Source organism: Thermobia domestica, chromosome 9 (genome assembly GCF_964235325.1).
Source record: "Thermobia domestica chromosome 9, izTheDome1.hap1.1, whole genome shotgun sequence".
Classification (NCBI taxonomy): domain Eukaryota; kingdom Metazoa; phylum Arthropoda; class Insecta; order Zygentoma; family Lepismatidae; genus Thermobia; species Thermobia domestica.
Window position 1 is genome coordinate 235,938,706 of NC_137462.1, and position 21,377 is coordinate 235,960,082.

The following is a 21,377-nucleotide window of genomic DNA, read 5'->3' on the forward strand; positions in this document are numbered from 1 at the left end:
AAATATAAGCTAAAAAAACTATGATTATAGCTAATTGTCCTTTATGGTTACGAAACATGGTAGATTGCTTTGAGGGGAGAACGTAAACTGAAAGTATTTGAGAACAAGATCCTGAGACAAATATTCGGACCTAATAGGAACGGAAATGGTGAGTGGTGGAAACTTCATAAATTATGGAGGAATTACATAATTTATACCGTTTACCAAACATTGTTAGAGTCATAGAGTTCAGAAGGCTCAGGTGGGCAGGTTATGGAAGAATGGAAGAAAGTAGGAACGCTTCCAAAGTTTTAACTGGAAGTCTAATTGGAAAACGACCATTACGAAGACCTAGGCGCAGATAAGCAGACAATATTAAGATGGAACTCTTAGAAATAGGAATATAAAGTAGAAATTGGATCCGGTGGCTAAAGACAGGAGACAATGGAGAGCTCTTGTGAATGCGGCATTGAACCTCTGGGTTCTATAGTCCATAGAGTTAGGTGGTTAGTATAGGGGATTTATAATTTATTGTATTTTATAAAGTATACTGTGCAACTAGAGTGGAAAAATCTCAGTAAGCAGCATAGTAATTATCACGAGAAAACATATCGTTCACATGTTCGAAGTGATTGGAAAACTTTAAATGCATTAAACGTTTCAGTAGGATGTGCAATGGAGCAAATATTGAAAAAAATCCAGTGCATTTAGTGTGTTGTTATTTTTTTTTGAATTTAAAAATAATAGCTTTCACATCAGAAATAATTAAAAACAAATTCTATCAATAAACTTTTATTTATAAAACAACATATATATACAAAAGTATTAAAATCAACCCTACAGGTATTCATTCATTCAAAGATCCATACTGTACAAGTATACTTTGTAACCTAAGTCGTTATTTATTATTTTTTACACAATATTGAACACATAATAGTTTAAATCATGCATTAAGTACCTAATGCTCAAAGACACCTTTACATTTTAATATGGACCTCCTTGTCCGTTCCTGCCACCGTACCCTCCTACGGGATCCTCGTACCTAATTTGGGGTCTGAAACCATTATCGTCAGCTTCGTATGTAACGATTTGAGTCCTACCATCTGGAAGAAGTACGCGGTATTCACCATAAGCAGATTCATTTTCTCGACTTTCCTGATGTCCAAACTCAGCACCATACAATGGATCGTTCACATCGTACCTGAATTCATACGATGGTGGTTCCTACAAGAGAAAGAATTTTGTAAGTACTATTACGATGTACAGAAAGAGTTAAGACAAAGAAACATGACTAGAATTGAATATTAAAGTAAAACAAAAGTTTGTAATGATAGAATTAAATATTTATTCTAGAAAGTAAGTGTAGTACAGTAGACTAAGTTATTTATTTAATAAATTACGGTTGTATTCCACTGTTTATGGAAACAACAAGACAATTTTCTTACATACGTTTGCTTATTCTAATGTAGGTTCATTTGAATGTTATACTTACTACTTCTATATATAGGTAGTTTCAGTTTAATCTTGACTCACAGATACTTGTTTCGGTTTTGGTCTCATTTGATTGAAATCTTTGAAATGTATTGAAAATGTATTAATTCTTCATAGTATACTAGTTATAGCTTTCATCTTTTGTTTCTGTGGTCCTGGGTTAGATTCAAGCTCTAACTCTCGAGTAATTTATATTCCACTTGACGTTGTTCTTTTCTTCATACTGTTCCAAAATTTCAAAAGCATTTACCTAGCTTTCAGTGAATTGACATGTGAAAATTTTATGAAAAGCTAAGATCCCTGCAATGCATCTTCTATGTATGAGTTCTCTAAAGTAAGATCTGATTAAACTCTGCCAGTTTCTTTACTTTCTATAGCTTTTAAACTAAACTAAATAAGTATTAATAAATCGGATTGGAGTTGAAGCTATCTGATTTGGAGAAACCTTTTAACCAGAATAGGTACATCATGTAGAAGTAATAACTTGTACACACGTTCTGTAAAAATGATTAGTTTGGCGATATTTCCAATTAAAATTTTCCATCTCTGTAAGGGTACAAGAACACAACAGAACTAAAAATGTTAGAGTAAAATGAGGTGGGTCAAGAACAGAAACATATAATTAATTTATACGTACGTACCATGCCACAGGGACAGACATTAAAAAATCTAAAATAACAGATGGTAAATCATTTAGATTTTGTGAAAATGTTTGAAGTCAGATATGAAAGTAATTGTGATGTACAAAGGGAAAGACTGTTTTGTGAATAAGACTAAGTTTAGTGGAATGGGAAAAATTCTGGAAAAGCGATTGGAAGAAGAAGGAAATCAAAGTGGTATTTGAAGACTAGTGATGTGCTTTGTTGAAGCGACCGATTCTCCCTTTTTTCTATCACTAATTTCAACCCCAAATTATGCGAATTAGTCTATACTATCAAGCAAAACACATTGTGCCTTATGCAGGGTTGTATTTGGCATTGTATTAAGAGTTTGACTAACGCATGATGCTAACTTCTGTATTTAGTAACATGTAAGTGAAGTTAACAACGATTTATATTTTTTAAAAAAAAGCTAACCTCGATTTTTCCGTAGGATGTTCAAATACAATAGGAGAAATCAATAGGAGAGGTTGACATTTTTCGATAAAAATCGTTGTTAACTTCACTTACATGTTACTAAATACAGAAGTTAGGATCATGGGTTAGTCATGCTCTTAATAAAATGCTATTAGAAAGGTCTGTGCATAAGGCCCATTATGTTTTACAAACTCAGAGTGTTAAGAAACGATGTTTAAACCTATTAAAACTTCTACTTTATACAGTAATTAATTTTTCTAAGAAAAAAAAAATATTACCCAGCAAAAAGAACATTGCGTTCTTAAGACCTATATTGTAAGGTACCGAAATCAAATCTGTTTGGGAGCTGATAGGGTTCGGATTCTACGTTAAGCTGTAGGTCCGGTACTCGTATAGCTTCGCTCCTGCAAGGGACACTAAATTCAAATAAAATGGACTAAAAGCAAATAAACGATGAACTACAGACAAATCAGATTTCTACTATTCCTAGGAACATTTTAAGAAATGAATTATCACTTGTAAATTTAATTTGAAACGACCATCAGGTAATCTTACACTAAAAGGATAGTTTCCCGATTGATACTATAATCAATTGATGCTATAATCTATAATCAACACTATAATCAATTGAATTGAATATGCATAGATTATTAATAATAATTCGAAAAATAATATATTCTTTTTTATTACAGTAAAGAAAGTATTAGATAGTATGATGAAATAGTATATTAGAAGAATTCCCAGCATTATCTGGGGTCTACATCGGTCTAGTGCCGAACCCTTATTTTCATTCTTCAGGATATACTACTGATATAAATTTCTGATCAATTTTCTTATCCGGGACTAATAAATTGCAATTAGCTGAAGACTTCAAATTCTACAAAACTAGGCAATTACATTATTTAAAGATTTTAACGGAGTACAAGGTGTTGAAAGTAAATTAGTTCAGTGGTACTCAGTACACGAATAATTCCTGGATGTAAAAAAGGTCTCGTATATCACGGAGGTGAGAAAGACGCACCATTCTCAATTAGATACGAAATTTTACTGAGAACATATTCTGCTAAACGCGGACAATAACTTTTTTTTTTTTTTTTTTTTACTAGAATATAATACTCACTTGACGATTTAGCAAAGAAAGAAATTAAATTGTTAGGTTATTTTTAAAAAACGGATTCTTTTAAATATCGATACATTAAAATTACTTTATTATAGATACGTTGAAAGTAAACTAAAAAATGGAATACTGATGCGAAATACAAACAAACAAGTTGTGTACAAGAGATGACAAAGTTATATACAAAATTTTTCCGATCTGAATAACAAAAAGACGGTATTTTATCCAAAATACTCGTATGCATCATATTGTGATCTTTTCACAATTTTAACACTCAAAGTTTAGAAGAGCTAAGAAAACAATACGATTTGCTGTTTCTACTTAAATTTATAATTAATCAAATAAATTATTCTGACCTTTTATATCTACTTGTTTCTTCCGAACCTTTGGTTCGCTATACACTATAGGTTAAAGTAGTCCTTATTAAGGGTTATAATTATTTACACACACATACACACACACACACACACACACACACACACACACACATATATATATATATATATATATATATATATATATATATATATATATATATATATATATATATATATATATATATATATGTTGCATATCAACTAATTTTATTACATAAAATTAGTGCTCGAATCTAAATATGGTTACCGCCTTTGTGTTAATAATAAAGAGTAAAGAACGATCATGTTTAGCATCATTTCTACCCATTTTCAAATAATTAAATTGACTATGAAATAATATCGTTTAAGTTTTAATAAATCTTCACAAGATATTACTGTAGAAAGGGTACATATTAAAGGTCAAATCTCAATACGACTTCGCATTTCTCCTATTTTGAAATAATTAAATTCAAACAATGCAATTTTTAAGTTCCAATCAAATCGAAGCTCTAAATCCCAAATTACGTTCATGCTAACGCAATCTATTGATGTAATGCAGGCAAGGCGCGTAGAGAAGCGAAGAGTATCTATTAAGGATTACCGTTACTCATAGACTAGGATATTTTCCTTTAACTAGCAGGCTCAATATTGTATTGGACTGTATTGTTCAGAGACTTGGACATTACGGAACTTAGAGAAGTAACATTTAGATAGCTTGGAAATGTGGTGTTGCAGGAAAATGGAGAAGATAAAATGGACACAGAGAGTAACAAAGATGTTTTTAAAACAAAGGAGAAAAGAGGACAGTTCTAGCCAACATCCTTTGTAGGAAGGCCAATTAGATTGGATATATCTTCCGAAGAAAGTTTCTTCTACATAGAAGGAAAACGAGGAATAGGAAGAAGAAGAACATAACTTATCGATGATTTGAAAAATAGAAGAAAATATTGGGAGTTAAAAGAGGAAAATGAAGATCGGGAAACGTGAAACAAACATTTCCAGGCCCAAATCTAAAATTGAAGAAAGACAAACTCATTAGTCCCAGGTTCTGCCGAAAGGCAGAATACTTAATGAATAATTATAATAAGGAAACACAGTGCAACGAAAAAGCAAAATTCATATTGGGCACTGCAAAAAGCAAGTTCAGATGTTTTAAGCGTATCGCCATAATAGATAATCTGGCCCTCCTATAATAAGAAATTAGTCCAGAAAACAGTATTAAAATATTTTCTAATTGAAAGAATACTTCTATAAACGTATATCAGTCAAAGGAAATACTGTGGATTCTGAGCCTGATGTAGTTCTGAAGGAACAAATAATGTCATGAAATTCCTTGCTTTCAAGGTCATCGATCATTCCAATGTCGATTTTCTTGCCACCTTTGGGAGCTTTCATTATTTACCTAACACGTCTATATTGATCAACACGTGTTTATTCTCAGCAATTTTGTTTGGTTTATTGCGATGTCTTGACGTAAACTTTCTTGCAGTGTAGACGTCAGGAAGAGAGAAGGAAAGATCGGAAGTTTCCAGATGGTTATATGTGTTATTTTACTCTTATTATCGAAAAACTAATAATAATGTAACAGCGGAAGTACAAACGTTCACAGCATATCTTTTATTAATAATTTAGAAGTGAATGGAGCAATTGGAATGCACCTGTCATTAAAGTATATAGAGTTGCATCCTTCCTAAGCGAAAGAAAACTTCACTCAGTTAGTTACTTCATTCCAAATTTGTTGTTAAGAATGTATTATAGGACGTACGTATACATTTTAGCTACTGAGTATATAAGTAAAAAATATTCTATCAAAGTTCACAATCGACAGCACATCACAGAGAACATATTAGAATTAGACATAGAAGAGCCTGGTTGGGATAGATATACACGCTCTTTCTCAAAAGTCACATCTGCGGACATCCCAAACTTCCTGGATTTGACAGAAAGAGACCTACAAATCCTTTTTACAGGTTCCTATCAGTTGTCTCAGACAGTTTCCTACTCGACTGAAATGATGAGCGAGAGCTCCTTTCGTGGCTAAGTGGTAAGCGTACTCGCCTTTTGCATGGGAGACGTGGGTTCGATTCTCGGCGAGAGCTCATGTGGTTCGAATTCCACGTCAATCAGTAGATTCACGTCTCATATAGCCTCTCTGTTGAAAGGGACGTTAAACTTAAAATCAACTCAACTTATGCAATGATGAATGAAGATAACAGCATCAATCTTAATTTCCTAAAAGGAAATACCCACACCATAAAATTCTAGGTACGATCTTGACATATTAGTAGGAAGACATGCAGGTGTTACATTGATTTTGTTCCAACTACAATAGGGTATTCGGGTCTAAAGTCATATAATTATGAATGTGCTATCAGGGAATTGAACCCAATAACAAAATTCTTATACTTCTAATGTACCATTCATTACATTCAAATTATACCGTTCAACTACCATTCATTAATAATAACACAACAGACCCACATAAATATCTGTTAAAGCAATATTTATTTCTCTTATTTATCTCAGAACAAACTAATTTAAAATGTTCTGAATGTAAAGGAAAAAAGGGGAGCCAGGGAGGAGGAAAATGTTATAATGTTCATTTCTTAATATACTATGTGATACCGACACGTGCTGATAAACAATTTTGACAAATTTTATTTTCTTTTCACTATTACGAAGCAAGGATAGAAATACTTCTGTCCTACCCACAAACATGGCTTTGTTTTGAGGCCAAGCTGAAAGTGACAGCATCATCCTATATCATCGAGCCCAAAGATCAGAAAATGCATTTTGTTAAGCTAGGTTGCCATGCTGCAAGAATCTTGTAGCTGTCATTAAAAAAATCTTGCAACCCCATCTTTCTATTTACTGTTTGCACAGTACAACTTTCTGAAAGCAAGAAACATCTCCACGCATGCAGCACTGCATTCTAGTGGATAAATAGTGAACATCCTCATTAAAAACGTGTATATTGGCGCTCTTCCTCTATCCGTCCAAAGGAATTCGTCGTTTCGGAAGCGGCGAAACTATTTTTTTTCTTTATGTCTGTGGGGGGCCGATAGCAAGTAGCAAGCAAGACGACCCAGAGTTGCACATGATTTGACTAAATGCAAGATGAAAAAAAAATGTTGCATGTCCCTTTCAAGACTATGTTTACGTAGAGAAATATTATAGAGTTGCAACATTTTAAATGACAGCTTTTAGTGACATGGCAACGTAGCTTTATAAAGTTATACAGTGTAGACACGCGACAAAAAAAAAAAAAAAAAAAAAAAATCAATTTGGAGCAAGCATGTAAATTATAATTATCATCGCCTATTGTAGTTATAATTATAGGCGATGATAATTGATTATATGCGTGCGTGGTACAACATTTGTGTAAAAAAATCTCAATGGTTAATGGGAGGAATATTTCCCTCCTCTTGAGAGTTATCCACTTATGAATGGAAATCTGGTAGCTCTATAACAAAATACTGTACTTACAGCTTAAGTCCGGGATCACAAGTTGAAATTCTACCTACAAGACATTTATTTTGCATCCACTATTCACAAACGAAAGAAAATCTCTTTTTCGATTTAAGCGATTGCAGGAACCAAAATGGTTAATATTTACATGTTGTTTTGTTACTTCTAACCTAATTCAGTAACTTTAGTCTCTCAATTTGAAATACATCTATATTTAATTTGCTTTACTAATAGAAATATTATGATTAACCCGTGAAGGAAGAAAATATAGTTCTACCGATATCATAAATTAATTATAGTAGATCAGTAAATGTAATACACTAATAGAAATATTATGATTAACCCGTGAAGGAAGAGAATATAGTTCTACCGATATCAATAAATTAATTATAGCAGATCAGTAAATGTAATACTCACAGAAATCTCTTCATCGATTCTGTTGCTTGCGAAACCATTACTGTATCCACCGAAACCATTGCTATAACCTCCGTTGCTATAACCTCCGCCTCTGCTGTAACCTCCATTGGATCGAGAAGATGGTGCTCTATATGTGGTCATCAATGCTGAGGGTGCTCCGTACGCACTTGATGGTGGCCCTTGCCTTGCGTAACCCACGGGAGGCTCAGGTGCTGGAGCTGCTATAGCCAGCGTTACGACGCTCAAAATTATAAGTGTCTGAAATTGCAGTAAAATTTGTAGAATGATGATAAATATAATGCATTGGATCAACATGGAAATATTTTTCCGGTAAAGAAACAAACGATATTACTAGTGTCTTTGTGTTTATTGTCTAGATCGGCTTGAGCAAGTTGATATTTTGAAATTATCGACTTGATTGATCATTGCGAAATCCATCACCAATATCTTTGATATCATAATTAAATAACACTAAAAGTAATAAATCTACTCTTATTTTAATTGAAAACATCCTTATTTTAATAAAAGTGCGTCTCTATTTATAACGCTAATTCCTAATAGTTCACAGTTGACCTAATAGATGCCGCTACATGCATTTCCTCCCTATCTACCTGCGTAACACTAATACCGGTACATAGTGCTAGCGTGCCGAAGGCTTGAGAATACTTGTGCCCACTTTTTAAATTGTGAGAGCGCCCCTCAAAAGCCATCAGTATGATACAACGGATAACATCAAGGTGGCTGTAAGCAAAGAGCTTAATTTTATTCCGTTTTTTCAGTTCCAGCGTTGCTATGAAGATTGGAAACGTCTCCATCGCTACGTGTTTTCGCAAGGGAACTATTTTGAAGGTAATATAGTGGGGGTAGGTGTAGATAAATGTAAATTTTGAAAGTCTTATTACGTTATTTACAGATCTCGAATTATTCTAAACAAAATTGAATCAAGAATTAAGTGACAAAATAATTGACGTGGAAATGGATACACTCTTTTTGGATAACAAGCACTAGAATTCTATTATACACAGGGATGAAGGGTCCATTAAGGCCACAAGACTAAGCTTATACAAATATTTATATGTCAATCTCAAAATAATGTTGTTAATCATTAATATTTTGTATGTCATAATGCCCAATACAAATTCGAAACAAAGCGACGAAGACAGACAAAGCTGACTAAAGCTAGCTTTCGGCAACTTTCGTTAGACGAGAACAAAACTGAAGTATAGCACAGCCTTTAGAAGAGAAAATATGAGAATTCACACTATAGCTGCAGTAGAGAAATTCAGTAGTTCCCTAGATTGATGGAGTGAGCTTTACGACGGGAAATACCACAGTCGGATATTACAGCGTCTATTTGACTAAGAATGAACGATCTTGAACAAAAACAATGCAGAAGGGCATATAAAAATTTGCCATTTGGTTTCGCTAGCTTTTAAATACTGATGGAAAAGAAACAGTTCTTTTTTTTTTAATGTTAGTATGGATCATATTAACAAGAATGAACTATCCTTCTTTTCTTTCATAGTCAATGTCGAAATGTCGAAATAACTATTTCCATTAGTAGGACAGTATTACTATCTCTTGGCCAGATAAACAAACTAAGCAGTTAACCAAACCAAACAGGTAACGAACTTCAGCAAAGTCATGCCAAAGGTGACCTATGGTGCGAAAAACAAAACAGTATACAAAATATATATGAGGACCCCACTGGCACGAAATCGAAAGGAGGTCTCCTTACGAATATTATTACAATTTCTTCTTTGTGAAGCAGTATTCCTTTAGAGGAAGACGTCACGTCTACATCATTTTCTCTTTTACGATTATTACAGCAGATTTGACGTGGTTTTCAAGACACTAACAGATAGTATCAGCTAACAGAGAACACTCATAAGGCTGGAACCTTTCTTTTCTTTTTTTTTAAAAAAAGAAAATTATCTCAGCCAATACTATTATTCTAATGTATTTTAAAAGCGAACAATAATATAGGAATGTCCCAAAAAATGGATCAAAAGATTGCAACCTTGGCCAAAAATTTTAGAAATGATAAAAAAAAAAAGTGCATCAAAAGATTGTGATCTTAACCAATAATTAGTTTTTGGATCAGGGGCCACAAAAGTTTTGAACGGCCCCTAAATCTACGAAATAAGCATGTCATACTGAGTTAAGTGATAGTTTGGGTTTTGCTACACTATATGTATTTCTCCAAATATAAGGCGTACAAGAAAATTTTTAATTGAAATATATTGGATCTTTTGATCCAAAAATAAAAGTATTTTTTAGAAACATTCTTTTATTGTCGATTCTAACAGTTGAATCAACTTTTGTCGTCAGAGATTATACGTTTTGTTAGTTCTAATACTGAAGTCAGCTCTTCTTATACACAAATATGAGTATTATTATTATTATTTTGCTAAAAGTATCAAGACGTTGACATTTTATAATGGCTCCATGGTAATGCATTTATCCCAATATATATATTTTTACTATCAATAGGACTTTGTGCTACTTTATTTAATTCTACTGTATAAACCTCATATTTAATACTTTTTATTAAATTCCTTTTTCTAAACGGTTCATTTTTGTTAAATAGACAGTATTTACAATTTTCTATGGTTAAAGTATTTTCAGCAACACAGTTTTATGCCTTCATAGGCTTTTTAATTTTCTTTACCTTCTATGTCTTTACAACAGTTTTTAGATTGTAATGCCACACACTTGTTAAATGTGTTTCCATTGTTTTCGTCTTTCATTGTTCCAAGTAGTTTTTGTTGACATGTGGTATAATATATTTGATTTTTGGATAGTCATTATTATCCAATTCATCAAGCATTACTTTTAAAACTTCATAAACAACATTTGATTTATACTATCCATATCAGAATATATTAGCTCAATTTATCTCTGTAGTTTTCTTCATAACGTTGTAATAAAAATCACACATTCTAATTTTTGCTAATTTTAATATGCAAAAATCATTGTATATTGGTTTGTTAAAGGTGTTCTCAGGTTTACTCATCAGAACTGCAGATATATCATGATTTTCCATTGTTTCATTTTTTCCAAAATACGTAGATATAGCTATCAATTTTTCATATTGCTTATCACCTGTAACTATTCAAATATCTAATCAGTTTCTAATAGTTCTCACTATTTTTTCAAATACGCTATTCTTCTGTCTTTTTCAAAATTAATAGTGGCTTTTCTATCAGATATGTGTTGAGATCTATATACTTTTTAAGTCAATTGGATTGGTTAAGTTGGAGAACACAGTGCACCTTAGTTACTTTTAATTCCAGATGTAAATATAGTTTTAGGTTCTTATAGTGCAATTTTTCTTTATTATAAAGTATCGCTAACAATTTAGTATTTTTAAATCCGGGAGGATTTCTGTTTTCTGGAGCTAAAGAATAATCTTTACAATTGCTTATGTAGATTGTTTATATAAATCCATGTAGATTGTTTATATAACTCAACCAAGGAGGAACTTGGTTTACATATATCATAATTTTTGTATATTAATTATTAGCCTTTGCACACCTTTTATTGTACGTGATAATAGACCCCGTTTTGCTTTCTCTATCATTAATATCATATTACACTGATTTGTTCTTCTTTAATCTCTGTTATTTTAAACATGCATCCGAAGCTAATCCACGTAATATCAAAAAACATGCAGTATATTATCCATAAGTTTTCAAACTTTGCTCTCTAAATTTTTCCAAAATATTGACTAACAGTAGCACATCACTTCTTAAGTACAAGTTCTGATAATCACCCATATTATTACACTTTGACTTTTGCCAAATTACTTTTGCTCTCAAATAATCGCTGTTCAATATCTTGTCAGGAGTAAAGTTTCCATGATTGTCGTAATACCCATTTAACATGTTATTAAAGTAACCAAACTTTTGAAATTTTGTTCATTAAATTTAACCCAAGAACCCATATAATCATGTGGGTATACTCCCTTTCGAATAATTAAGTGCCTCAATTCCTCAAAAAAATAAACATAGATTTAGTCTTCATCTTCCATATTAGTTGCTAATGACTCTAAGGATGTGTTTAAAAATTTAAAGGAGTCTACACATCTAATTTTTAATTTAGTTGTGTGTTTCGTAAAGCTTATGTATTTTTCTTCGCTGTCGGGTAGTAAATTAGTTTGTTCATATCATAATGTAAGCTTTCTATGAATAAATGAACATCATATCCTGACAAGTTATGCAATATCACAGGCACAATATATTTAAACTTTAACAGTAAGTTGCAATTATTACACAGAGTGATATATGCGTTTTAGTTAGGTGACCATGATGTCTATCGTTTCAATATAACTTACGTTGTTTATTGTAATTTACACACCAAACTTTATTTATGTGTTCTTTATTACATGTTTCACATCTTGTGTTATTATTATGTTTTATTTGTTCTTTTTCCGTTAAAAATATGTTTCCTTTATCATATTGAATTAAATTTCAATTCTAATATATTTTATGAATTTCTTTTTCGCATTAAATCCTTTGTAAATTACTGGGTCTTCGTTAGTAACATTAGAGTATACAATGTAATAACAAAGCCCACATGTTTTTTATATCTGTGTGTGTATGATTTACAAGGATCATTTTTACAACCACTAAACATAAATAACAGTGATTTAAAATTTGCATAGATCACAAATGGTAATTTCCGTGTAAATTGAATCTTCTTATACATAATAAATTGTTCTTTACATGAAAATTTTATTTTAGAAGGAGCGTTGTCATTACAATTTTCTTCATGAGTATCAATATCTTTTGTTTCTATAGGCAGTAATCACTTTGTACAGTACTCTTTTGTATCCATCTTTTGAATATTGTGAACTTACAGCTCTACTCCAGTTCTTAATAAGGACACAGTGCGTCAATTTTAATTTGAGCTAAATACAATGTATGTATGTATGTATGTATTATTATTATTCAACTTTGCAATTGTGTGTCTTCCTTTTAAACATTTGTCAAAGTTGGATCCCTAGGCTCGGACCTCATGGTAAATCCAGAACTCTGGCTATAATGTTTCTTCTTAGTACAATGAATCATAATTTTTAAGACTATGCTAAATTTCAATTACAATTTATTTTTGAAATTTAATTAGTGAAAAACGTTTAAGACTTTCTTGTTTGTGACTGACAAATTGTCACATGGCTTCTGATACTTGATTTGTGTTGAAATTTGAAAAATCAATTAAGAACAGCCTCAAAAGACGTTTAGTGTTTTAGTCTGTAATGCTTTTGAAGAATTGCCTCTTATTATATTGAAGAACGTAAAGGGACAATGATACAATGTAAAAACTAACAACTAAAACTTAACTCTAGAGACGAAGTTCCGAAGGGCTTAATCCGAGCAGCCGGCAATTTTATTGGCGATATGTGATTAGCACGTCACTCTGGCTATCACTATTAATGTTGGGGACTTTAAAATGGCAATGTAATTAATTATTAAAAAGTAAACTAAACTCCTAGCGTAACAGCCATCAAGGAGATCAGGCCTTCCAACTGGCCCTTTGAGGTGGTGTAGTCAGTACATTACCTCCCTTTCCAATTAATGCAGTCCTTCTAGACCTGAGTTCCCAGTTGTCCTCACGACACTAGGTGGACACCACAATGCCAACACCGTCTGATGAGTACGAATAGTACAATCTTTTTAATTTACAAAGGATCCAACGTACCCATCTTTCCTCTGACCTGACCCAGGAAATGTAATTAATTTACTAAATTACAGCTTCTGAAAATGTATGTAAAATTTTAATTGGGAACTAACGATAATAAGTGCTTTGTAAAATTAAAATATTATGATTAGATGTGATTCAAGCTCTTTTGAATTTTAAGTTTGATTCTGTGCTTCCTTAGCCAACCCTTCTGAAAGAAGACTTGCAAGTGTCAAAACAAATACGATTGAAAGACGCCCAAACAAAGTACTTATTACAGAAAGTATGATGGATGTAAATATCAACTGGAAGGTTGACTTGTGTTTAAAAGTAATCGTAACAGCCTTCCTCACTGATTTAATGATAGCGCGCATTTCTTTGGAATACGAGATCCCGGGTTAGTTTTCCGATGGAAGAGTATCCATTATAGTGATTCAGATTCTACTTGAAACTGTAGACCTCTTCAATTAACAAATAGCAATTAATCAAGGAAAAACGGAGTGAGACTGATTTGACTTAATTCAGAGTTGTTTAGTTTAATTCTGTACACGTATAGTGTATAATTTTTGACTTTAATATTGCTTAAAGAATTCTTTTCCCTTATTATTATTATTATTATTATTATTATTATTATTATTATTATTATTATTATTATTATTATTATTATTATTATTATTATTATTATTATTATTATTATTAGCTTGACGTTCCATGATCATGGTCTGAGGTTAGGGAAGTGAAGATGATGATAATAATGTATGATATGGTGGAATGAAGAAAGTGAGAAGAACCCGGAAAATCTCATAAAATCAATATATACGGTCCAGCAGAAAATTCGTTTGGTGCTATCTGGAAACCACACACATTAAAGGTAAGCGCTCTGCCACTGACACCCTAATAATTAACATTAAATGAATTTCAAGAGGAATTCTTCACGTACTCTTATCTCAAATGGAATTCCATGGGAAGCTGGTAGTCTAGTTGTGAATCATTTATCCCTAGAAGCAGGTTTTCTAAATATATATCTCTCGCAGACACTTTTAAGAGAGTGATGCTATTATCATTTATATATTTAGTAAAACATCTCTGAACCATCACGGTGACCACATCTTACCATGACCAACCCTTGTTATGCCAAATACCGGTGCTTATGATTTGAGACCGTTGATTTTTGCCCCCCAAAAAGTGTCATTTTTATTCTCTTTAAGATAAGCAGTTTCCAACATTCCGTATTTTGTCGGGTAAAGTATTTCTAGCGTTAACAAACAGTAATCAAATAATTTTAATAATAATAATTATCTAAACTGATAAGAGTATGCGAGTGAACCCTGGAAAGCCATAGAAATATTTGACCTCCCGTAAGGGTTGTGAAAGACATGCGTTTATTTAAACATGAAAACATAAAATTTCGAATGCGATTGTGATTAATAAGTATTCTACCTGTTGGTAGGTCCTATGACTAATGATTTTCTTTTTTAATTTTAGGTTTGGGCTTTAAAATGTTCCTTCCACGTTTCTCGATTTTCAGCTTCCTCTTTTAATTCCCTATATTCTCTTTTAGCTTCCAATATTTTTTCAAACCATCGATCAATTCTGTTCTTCTTATTATTATTGCTCGCTTTCCTTCCATCTTTCCTTCTATGGCAGTATGAAAAAGACAAATTCTTCACAAGATATTTCCAATCCAATTGGCTTTCTTACGAAGGATGCTGGTTCTAAAAATATCCTCTTCTCTCTTATCCATTTTAAAACATCTTCGTTTGTTTCTCTGTTTCTGTTCATTTTATCTTCTCCATCCTTTTCCAATACCACATTTCGAAGCTCTGTGAGGGGGCACCGTGGCTCAGTGGTAGAGCACTTACCTCTGGTACGTGGGGTCCTTGGTTCGATTCTCGGCCAAGTAAGTTTGTGGTGGACAACATCGTGTCCGTGGGTTTACTCGGGGTACTCTCCTTTCCTCACACTTCATCATTCCACCAATTCTTCCATCATCGTTCACTTGCTTTAATCATACTTTCCCTTGGCCTAAAGGGCATAATTGTGGGACGTTAAACTTAAAGATTTTATTTAATTTTTTTCATTTTCTTCGAAGCTCTCTAAATACTTTTTCTGTAACTCGAATGCGAAACCAGAAATATTTCAAGACAACCATTAACCCTGCTTTCTGCAGTCTCAGAAACTGATTAACACTCTCAACAATTTGAATTAATAAACCTCATGCTGAAAGTATTTGAAAACAAGATCCTGAGACGAATATTCGGACCCAAGAAGAACGGGAATGGGGAATGGCGGAAGCTTCATAACGAGGAACTACATAATTTATACGGTTTACCCAACATTGTTAGGGTCGTCAAGTCTAGGAGGCTTAGGTGGGCGGGTCATGTAACTAGAATGGAAGAAAGTAGAAACGCTTTCAAAGTCTTGACTGGAAGACCAATCGGAAAACGACCATTAGGAAGACCTAGGTACAGATGGGAGGACAATATTAAGATGGATCTCGCAGAGATTGGAATAAAAAAGTAGAAACTGGATGCAGCTAGCTAAGGATAGAAGTCAGTGGAGAGCTTTTGTGAACGCGGCATTGAACCTCCGTGTTCCATAGGCCATAGAGTTAGTTAGTTAGTTTAAACTTCATGCTAGCTAGTTGTACTCGTACTTACTATATAACTAAAATATCTTATTGATAAAATAATCTGTTGATAGTACCGTAAGTGGTAGAAAAGTTTAAATGTAAATCAAAGTGTGATAATTAAATTGTGACATTCTTCATTTATCACTACTTGAGTGATACTTTACTTCTAGCACTCTCTATTTTCTTATTTCATTCCTGTAGTAGAAATTTCGTTTTATAAAGAATGGGTTGGTTGATTGAAGTTTAGCGTTATATTCAGTACTGAGGCCATATGAGACCTCAAGCTTAGCGTGGGATTCGAACCACATGAGATCCCACCGGGGATCAAAGATGGGTATGATAATCATAGAGCTGCGAGAGAGCATAGTTGGGGACAACAGGAAGCGGCATAAGTGCTGAAATTGATTTTGTAATGGGATGTCCGTGACATGAAATACTATGGTTATCACACCAAGGGCTCGATCAATCTAAACTGTTTTGCGGGCAATATATATTAGTTTGTTAGAAAAATAAGATGAAGATATGTTAGTAAGTGTTTTAATAACAAACTATGAAGAAATCTCGAGTAAAAGAATATAAAAAAGTATTGAAAAAGATTTCCCAATATCTAAGTTCTTTCCTCTATTCATTCAAATATAACAATTTTCCTTCCATTATGATCTCAACTATTATAAAAACTACATATCCACTATTATAAAAGGTACATATCTAATAATGTCTTGTAAAATATTTTACAAAATCTGTGTTCCTTTCTCTGTTGAATCAAATGTTAACAGAACTCTCTTTCCACATAACTTTTTGTTTTTTATTATTTCGTCAACTGTTCCAAATGACAAGTTAAAGGAGCGGAATGATCCTTTACAATAATAACCCGTTACAATAATATCAATTTTTAACTTGACCCTCACCCCGTCTCCTCCAGATAAAGCTCCTCATAAGAAAGAGTAATTAAACGCTTGCTGTAGTTCTTTTATATTTTAAATTGTGATTCTTCCTTTTCTCGTTTCTTTTTGTTTCATCCTTCCTTATTTTTTTTTCATTTCTGGTTTCGAAGGAAGTGTTCGGACCCACCGGGCCCGCCTTGGCTAGTGCTTGCAGCCCCATTACTTAAATTTTAGTCCGTGCTTTGACAGTTGCTGGTAAATCATTTAACTATATTTAAGAAGGGCATTCCCTAATCAAGAGATTTTTGTTTTTAAAAATTGGGCGGTCGCTTTAAAGAACTTACATTGTAGTTAGTAGGGATAATCTCGTTTCCGACTATTTTATATCGTGGCATTTGTTATGTCATGAATATAACTTGATTCAGCATATTTCATGTACGAAACAAAATATAAACAAAACAGTATAACCAATAAGTAGCTTGTTTTATTTCAGATAGATTTTTGAATAAAATTTCTGCTAAATTTTATTGTTCTTTGGCTTTAGTAATATATATATATATATATATATATATATATATATATATATATATATAAAGATTTGACTGTATTTAAAATTTTGATGTATCTTAATGGGCTACTCAACAAAAATTGAACTCCCTTGTGGATAACCTGGTTTGCTACCTGCTTTATCCCGAATACTCAGGTTCAACCCTTAAAGTTAGTACATTTGACTCGGATTCTATATTATCATCTTATTCAAAAGAGACATTGAACTATTAAATCAACCAACAAGTCAAAATGGAGACTGCTTTTAAGTTGATGTGACATATCCCAGCAAGCAGCCGTTGAACGGATAAGATTAGTGCTTCGCCATCAGAAGGTCCAGTGTTTAAATAGTGAGAGGGTGATCTTCAATGTAATAATTTCCCTTACTAATATTAGGTGAATAGAAAGATATTACTAATACGCTTAGATGTTGACTGGATTTCTCTCAAAATTCATCCCAACATTTGCTGATAATCCTCTCATGGCTATATACTGTCTATAACTGAAGCTTTGTTAATGTACATAAATGAATGACTCGGAGAAACATAATGATATGTCACATTTTCAAAGTTTCGAGTAAACTTCGAAGGAAGGTTAAACATTTCCATGCAATTCAATGCAGTGACACATACCAAATAAGCTTTTGCCATCTGCAGGTACATTTCCGAAATAAAACTATCTACATACTGTTCTGTGGTTCAATCCTACCCCATTCCAGCTAATAATCAATTTCACCGTAAATGGCGCTTACCATTATGTTCGCCCGAGCCACTCAAACATAGTACCATGACAAATCTGAATTTTTCAAAACAGGTGGAGGACAGGGTAGAAACAGTTGGAGAACAGGATAGAAGCTGGTAGAGGACTACGATCCGACAAGCTGACCCCAGCTAACTTGGAAAAAGGCTTAGAAGAAGATTTAATTGTTCTCTTGAAAAAAAAAATATTTACTACTTCCAAGTATTATGTAATGATTATTCTGAACTGCTCCACGATTTACTAATTTAGTGTTTCATTATGCGATGGGTACTTTGATTTATAGTTTCATGGTTTTGATATAATATTTGGAACTAAAACCAAAGATCGCACTGTCAACAACGAACGAAGTCTCCGTCAACACTTCTAATAATAATATCTTAACTGATCATGACGATCATTCCTGGATGAGAAAGCCTGAAAATGAGAACCTTTTGCGCAGATTATTAATATTCAGCAGTAGTTGTTGATTGAGCCAGTGTGACTTCTTTTGTGATATACGTACTGTACTAGTATTACTTAATTTGCTAGTAAGTATTCGAGTTACTATTCACTTTTCGTAAACTTCATAAAACAAGAAGTATCGATCTAAACAATCTTGAATACAACTTTAGTTTACCAGGGCTTTTTCACCTTGAGCAATATTATTAACAGTCAAAATATTTTATAATTAATCAATATTACCCTCTATATATGATATCATATACACGGTGTTCCGAAATGTTTTTTCTAATTTTGATCGGGCATAAGTCAGAAATGGGGATAGATAGAAAGGTGTGGTTTGTGGATCAACGGTCACACACCTAAACTTTTGTTCTATACTAACACTTGCAACAAATTTGTCTTCTCTTATTTCTTTCTTTTTTTTTATCTTTTTTGTCTTTGCAAATGAGGCATTCGCGAAAATAACCATCTCGCAAAATATAGCACAGCGTGTGGAATCGTGGATAGAGACAAAATCTGAAACCCAAATTCAGTGGAATTTCCGAAAGCGTTACAGACAAACAGCCCCATCACGTCCAACCATCCGAGAGTGGTACACGAGGTTGAAAGAAATCGGGAGGATCACGAAGAGAACGAGTTCTGGACATCCTAGCACGAGTGAAGCATATGTGGAACGGGTGCAACAGGCATTTCTCCGGAGCACAATCAATTCAATGCGTAAAGTGTTTGGACAATTGCAGCTACTAACGACCACGGTGCAGAGGATGCTACACAAACGAGTGAAGCTGCATGCGTTTCAAGCTGATGACAGGCCAAAGCGCAAAGCATTTGCAATTGAGATTGTAAATCGTATTGAGAAGGATCCAAACTTTCTGACAAAGATGCTTTCGTGCTTCTGGAATGGTAAACCGACACAATATGCAGATATGGGACTCGGGGAACACCTACATAACCCGGAAAATTGTGCGCTGGAGTCCAGAGGTAAACGTGTGGTGTGGTTTGCTTTAAAACTGTGCGGTGGGACCGCTTTCCTTTGCAAAGTCTCAATCATCGCAACCGTTTATCTGGACATCACAACCGTTTGGAACAGTGTGCATTTCCACAGGTTGAACACCTGCAATCTGCCATCCTGCTGCAGCAGGGCACCGTCCACACTGGGCGCGATCATTAATAGGGGCTTGGACGACACATTTCCAAGTCGTTAGATTAGTCGAAGAGGGCCCATTGCCTGACCCCCAAGGTCTCTGGACATAACCTCACTAGATTTTTTCCTTTGGGGCTTCGTGAAGGATGTGGGAAATCAGTGCGGGACCTGCAGGAACTGCGAGCTTCCAGCAGCGCATAACGTTGCGGAGGATATGCTAGCCTGGACATTGACAGAATTAGAATATTGCAGTAGATTTCCTGCGTGCTACAGATGGTGCACACATTGAACTCTGTTAAACGGCTACTAAAACTTTAAGTATGTGTGAGCATTATCCCCATTTCTGACTTATACGTGATGAAAGTTTAAAATATCATTTTGGAACACTCTGTACTGTATTTGTACAATAGATGCTATAGATGTTTGATATCTGGATTATCTACATTTACCTGAAATAGGAATATTTATTGCTGATATATCATTCCACCTTCACTCACTAGTCGTTGTAATTCGAAATATTGAGTTCAACATTAAACTTAATTTTAACAATCGATAAAAGATAGAACATACAGTGAAATATGCATTAATCATAGAGTGTTCACGTGCATTAGAGGTAATTGGTTCCCATTCTTACCTTCATTTCTACTTCTTCAGAAGCTCCAGTTATGAAAACTAATGACTTCAAGTGCTGCGAGAGCATCTTTTATAGTATGACGAGTGAACTAGTTTTTCGGAAGTGAATGACGATGCACCGGGGAAGGTTACATCACAACATTGGCGCGCTTTGGATGTGCTGCTGGAAGCTGGAAACCGCTTTCATCTTCATTAGCTGCGAGGGCGGTGTTGCTCCAGTTTCGGTGTTTCTGTGTCCTTGATTAGAACTGGTAGCCCGGAGCCAACGTCCAAGGTGGGGCACGCGCACATCTGGTACCATCTCATACAATACAAAAAGAATAAAAAAAAAAATAAAATAAAATAATGAAACTACTCATCCCTCCCATCTTTTACCACATCGCTAACAGAGGCCAACATCTTTCCAGTTCAACACTAATATAGTCTTGGGACTGGAAAGGAAAAAAGGAGATAATGGAAAGAACTTTAAGACACACTAAAAAATAAAAGAAAGAAAGAAACTTGTTCTGTGTCTGTAATATACTGTAGTTTCGAGAATAATATCCGGGAGGTTGTTTCCGAGGATTGCATTGCTACACATTCAATTCACTTTCGTTGAACATTTCAAGGAAGGTATTTGTGGTAGATAGAAAAAAAAAAAACACTGAAAATAAAATATATTTTCTTCTCAGATTCTCTTATAATTTCACGTGCTCAAAATTCAGGAGAATAAGAGAAAATAATTCCCCGATGTGTATTTTTATTGCTTGTCTGGA

The 21,377-nt window shown here is 33.6% G+C and overlaps 1 protein-coding gene across 1 annotated transcript; it reads right to left on the bottom strand.

The window, feature by feature from the left end:
* Positions 1-755: 755 nt before the first annotated feature.
* Positions 756-20,776, bottom strand: LOC145660622 (uncharacterized). Its single transcript, XM_081725905.1, has 3 exons — positions 20,624-20,776; positions 7,905-8,162; positions 756-1,203 (listed from the first exon to the last, which is right to left on the bottom strand). Exons 1-3 carry the CDS (start codon positions 20,687-20,689, stop codon positions 964-966), a joined length of 564 nt encoding a protein of 187 aa, XP_081582031.1. The 5' UTR covers positions 20,690-20,776; the 3' UTR covers positions 756-963.
* Positions 20,777-21,377: the final 601 nt, after the last annotated feature.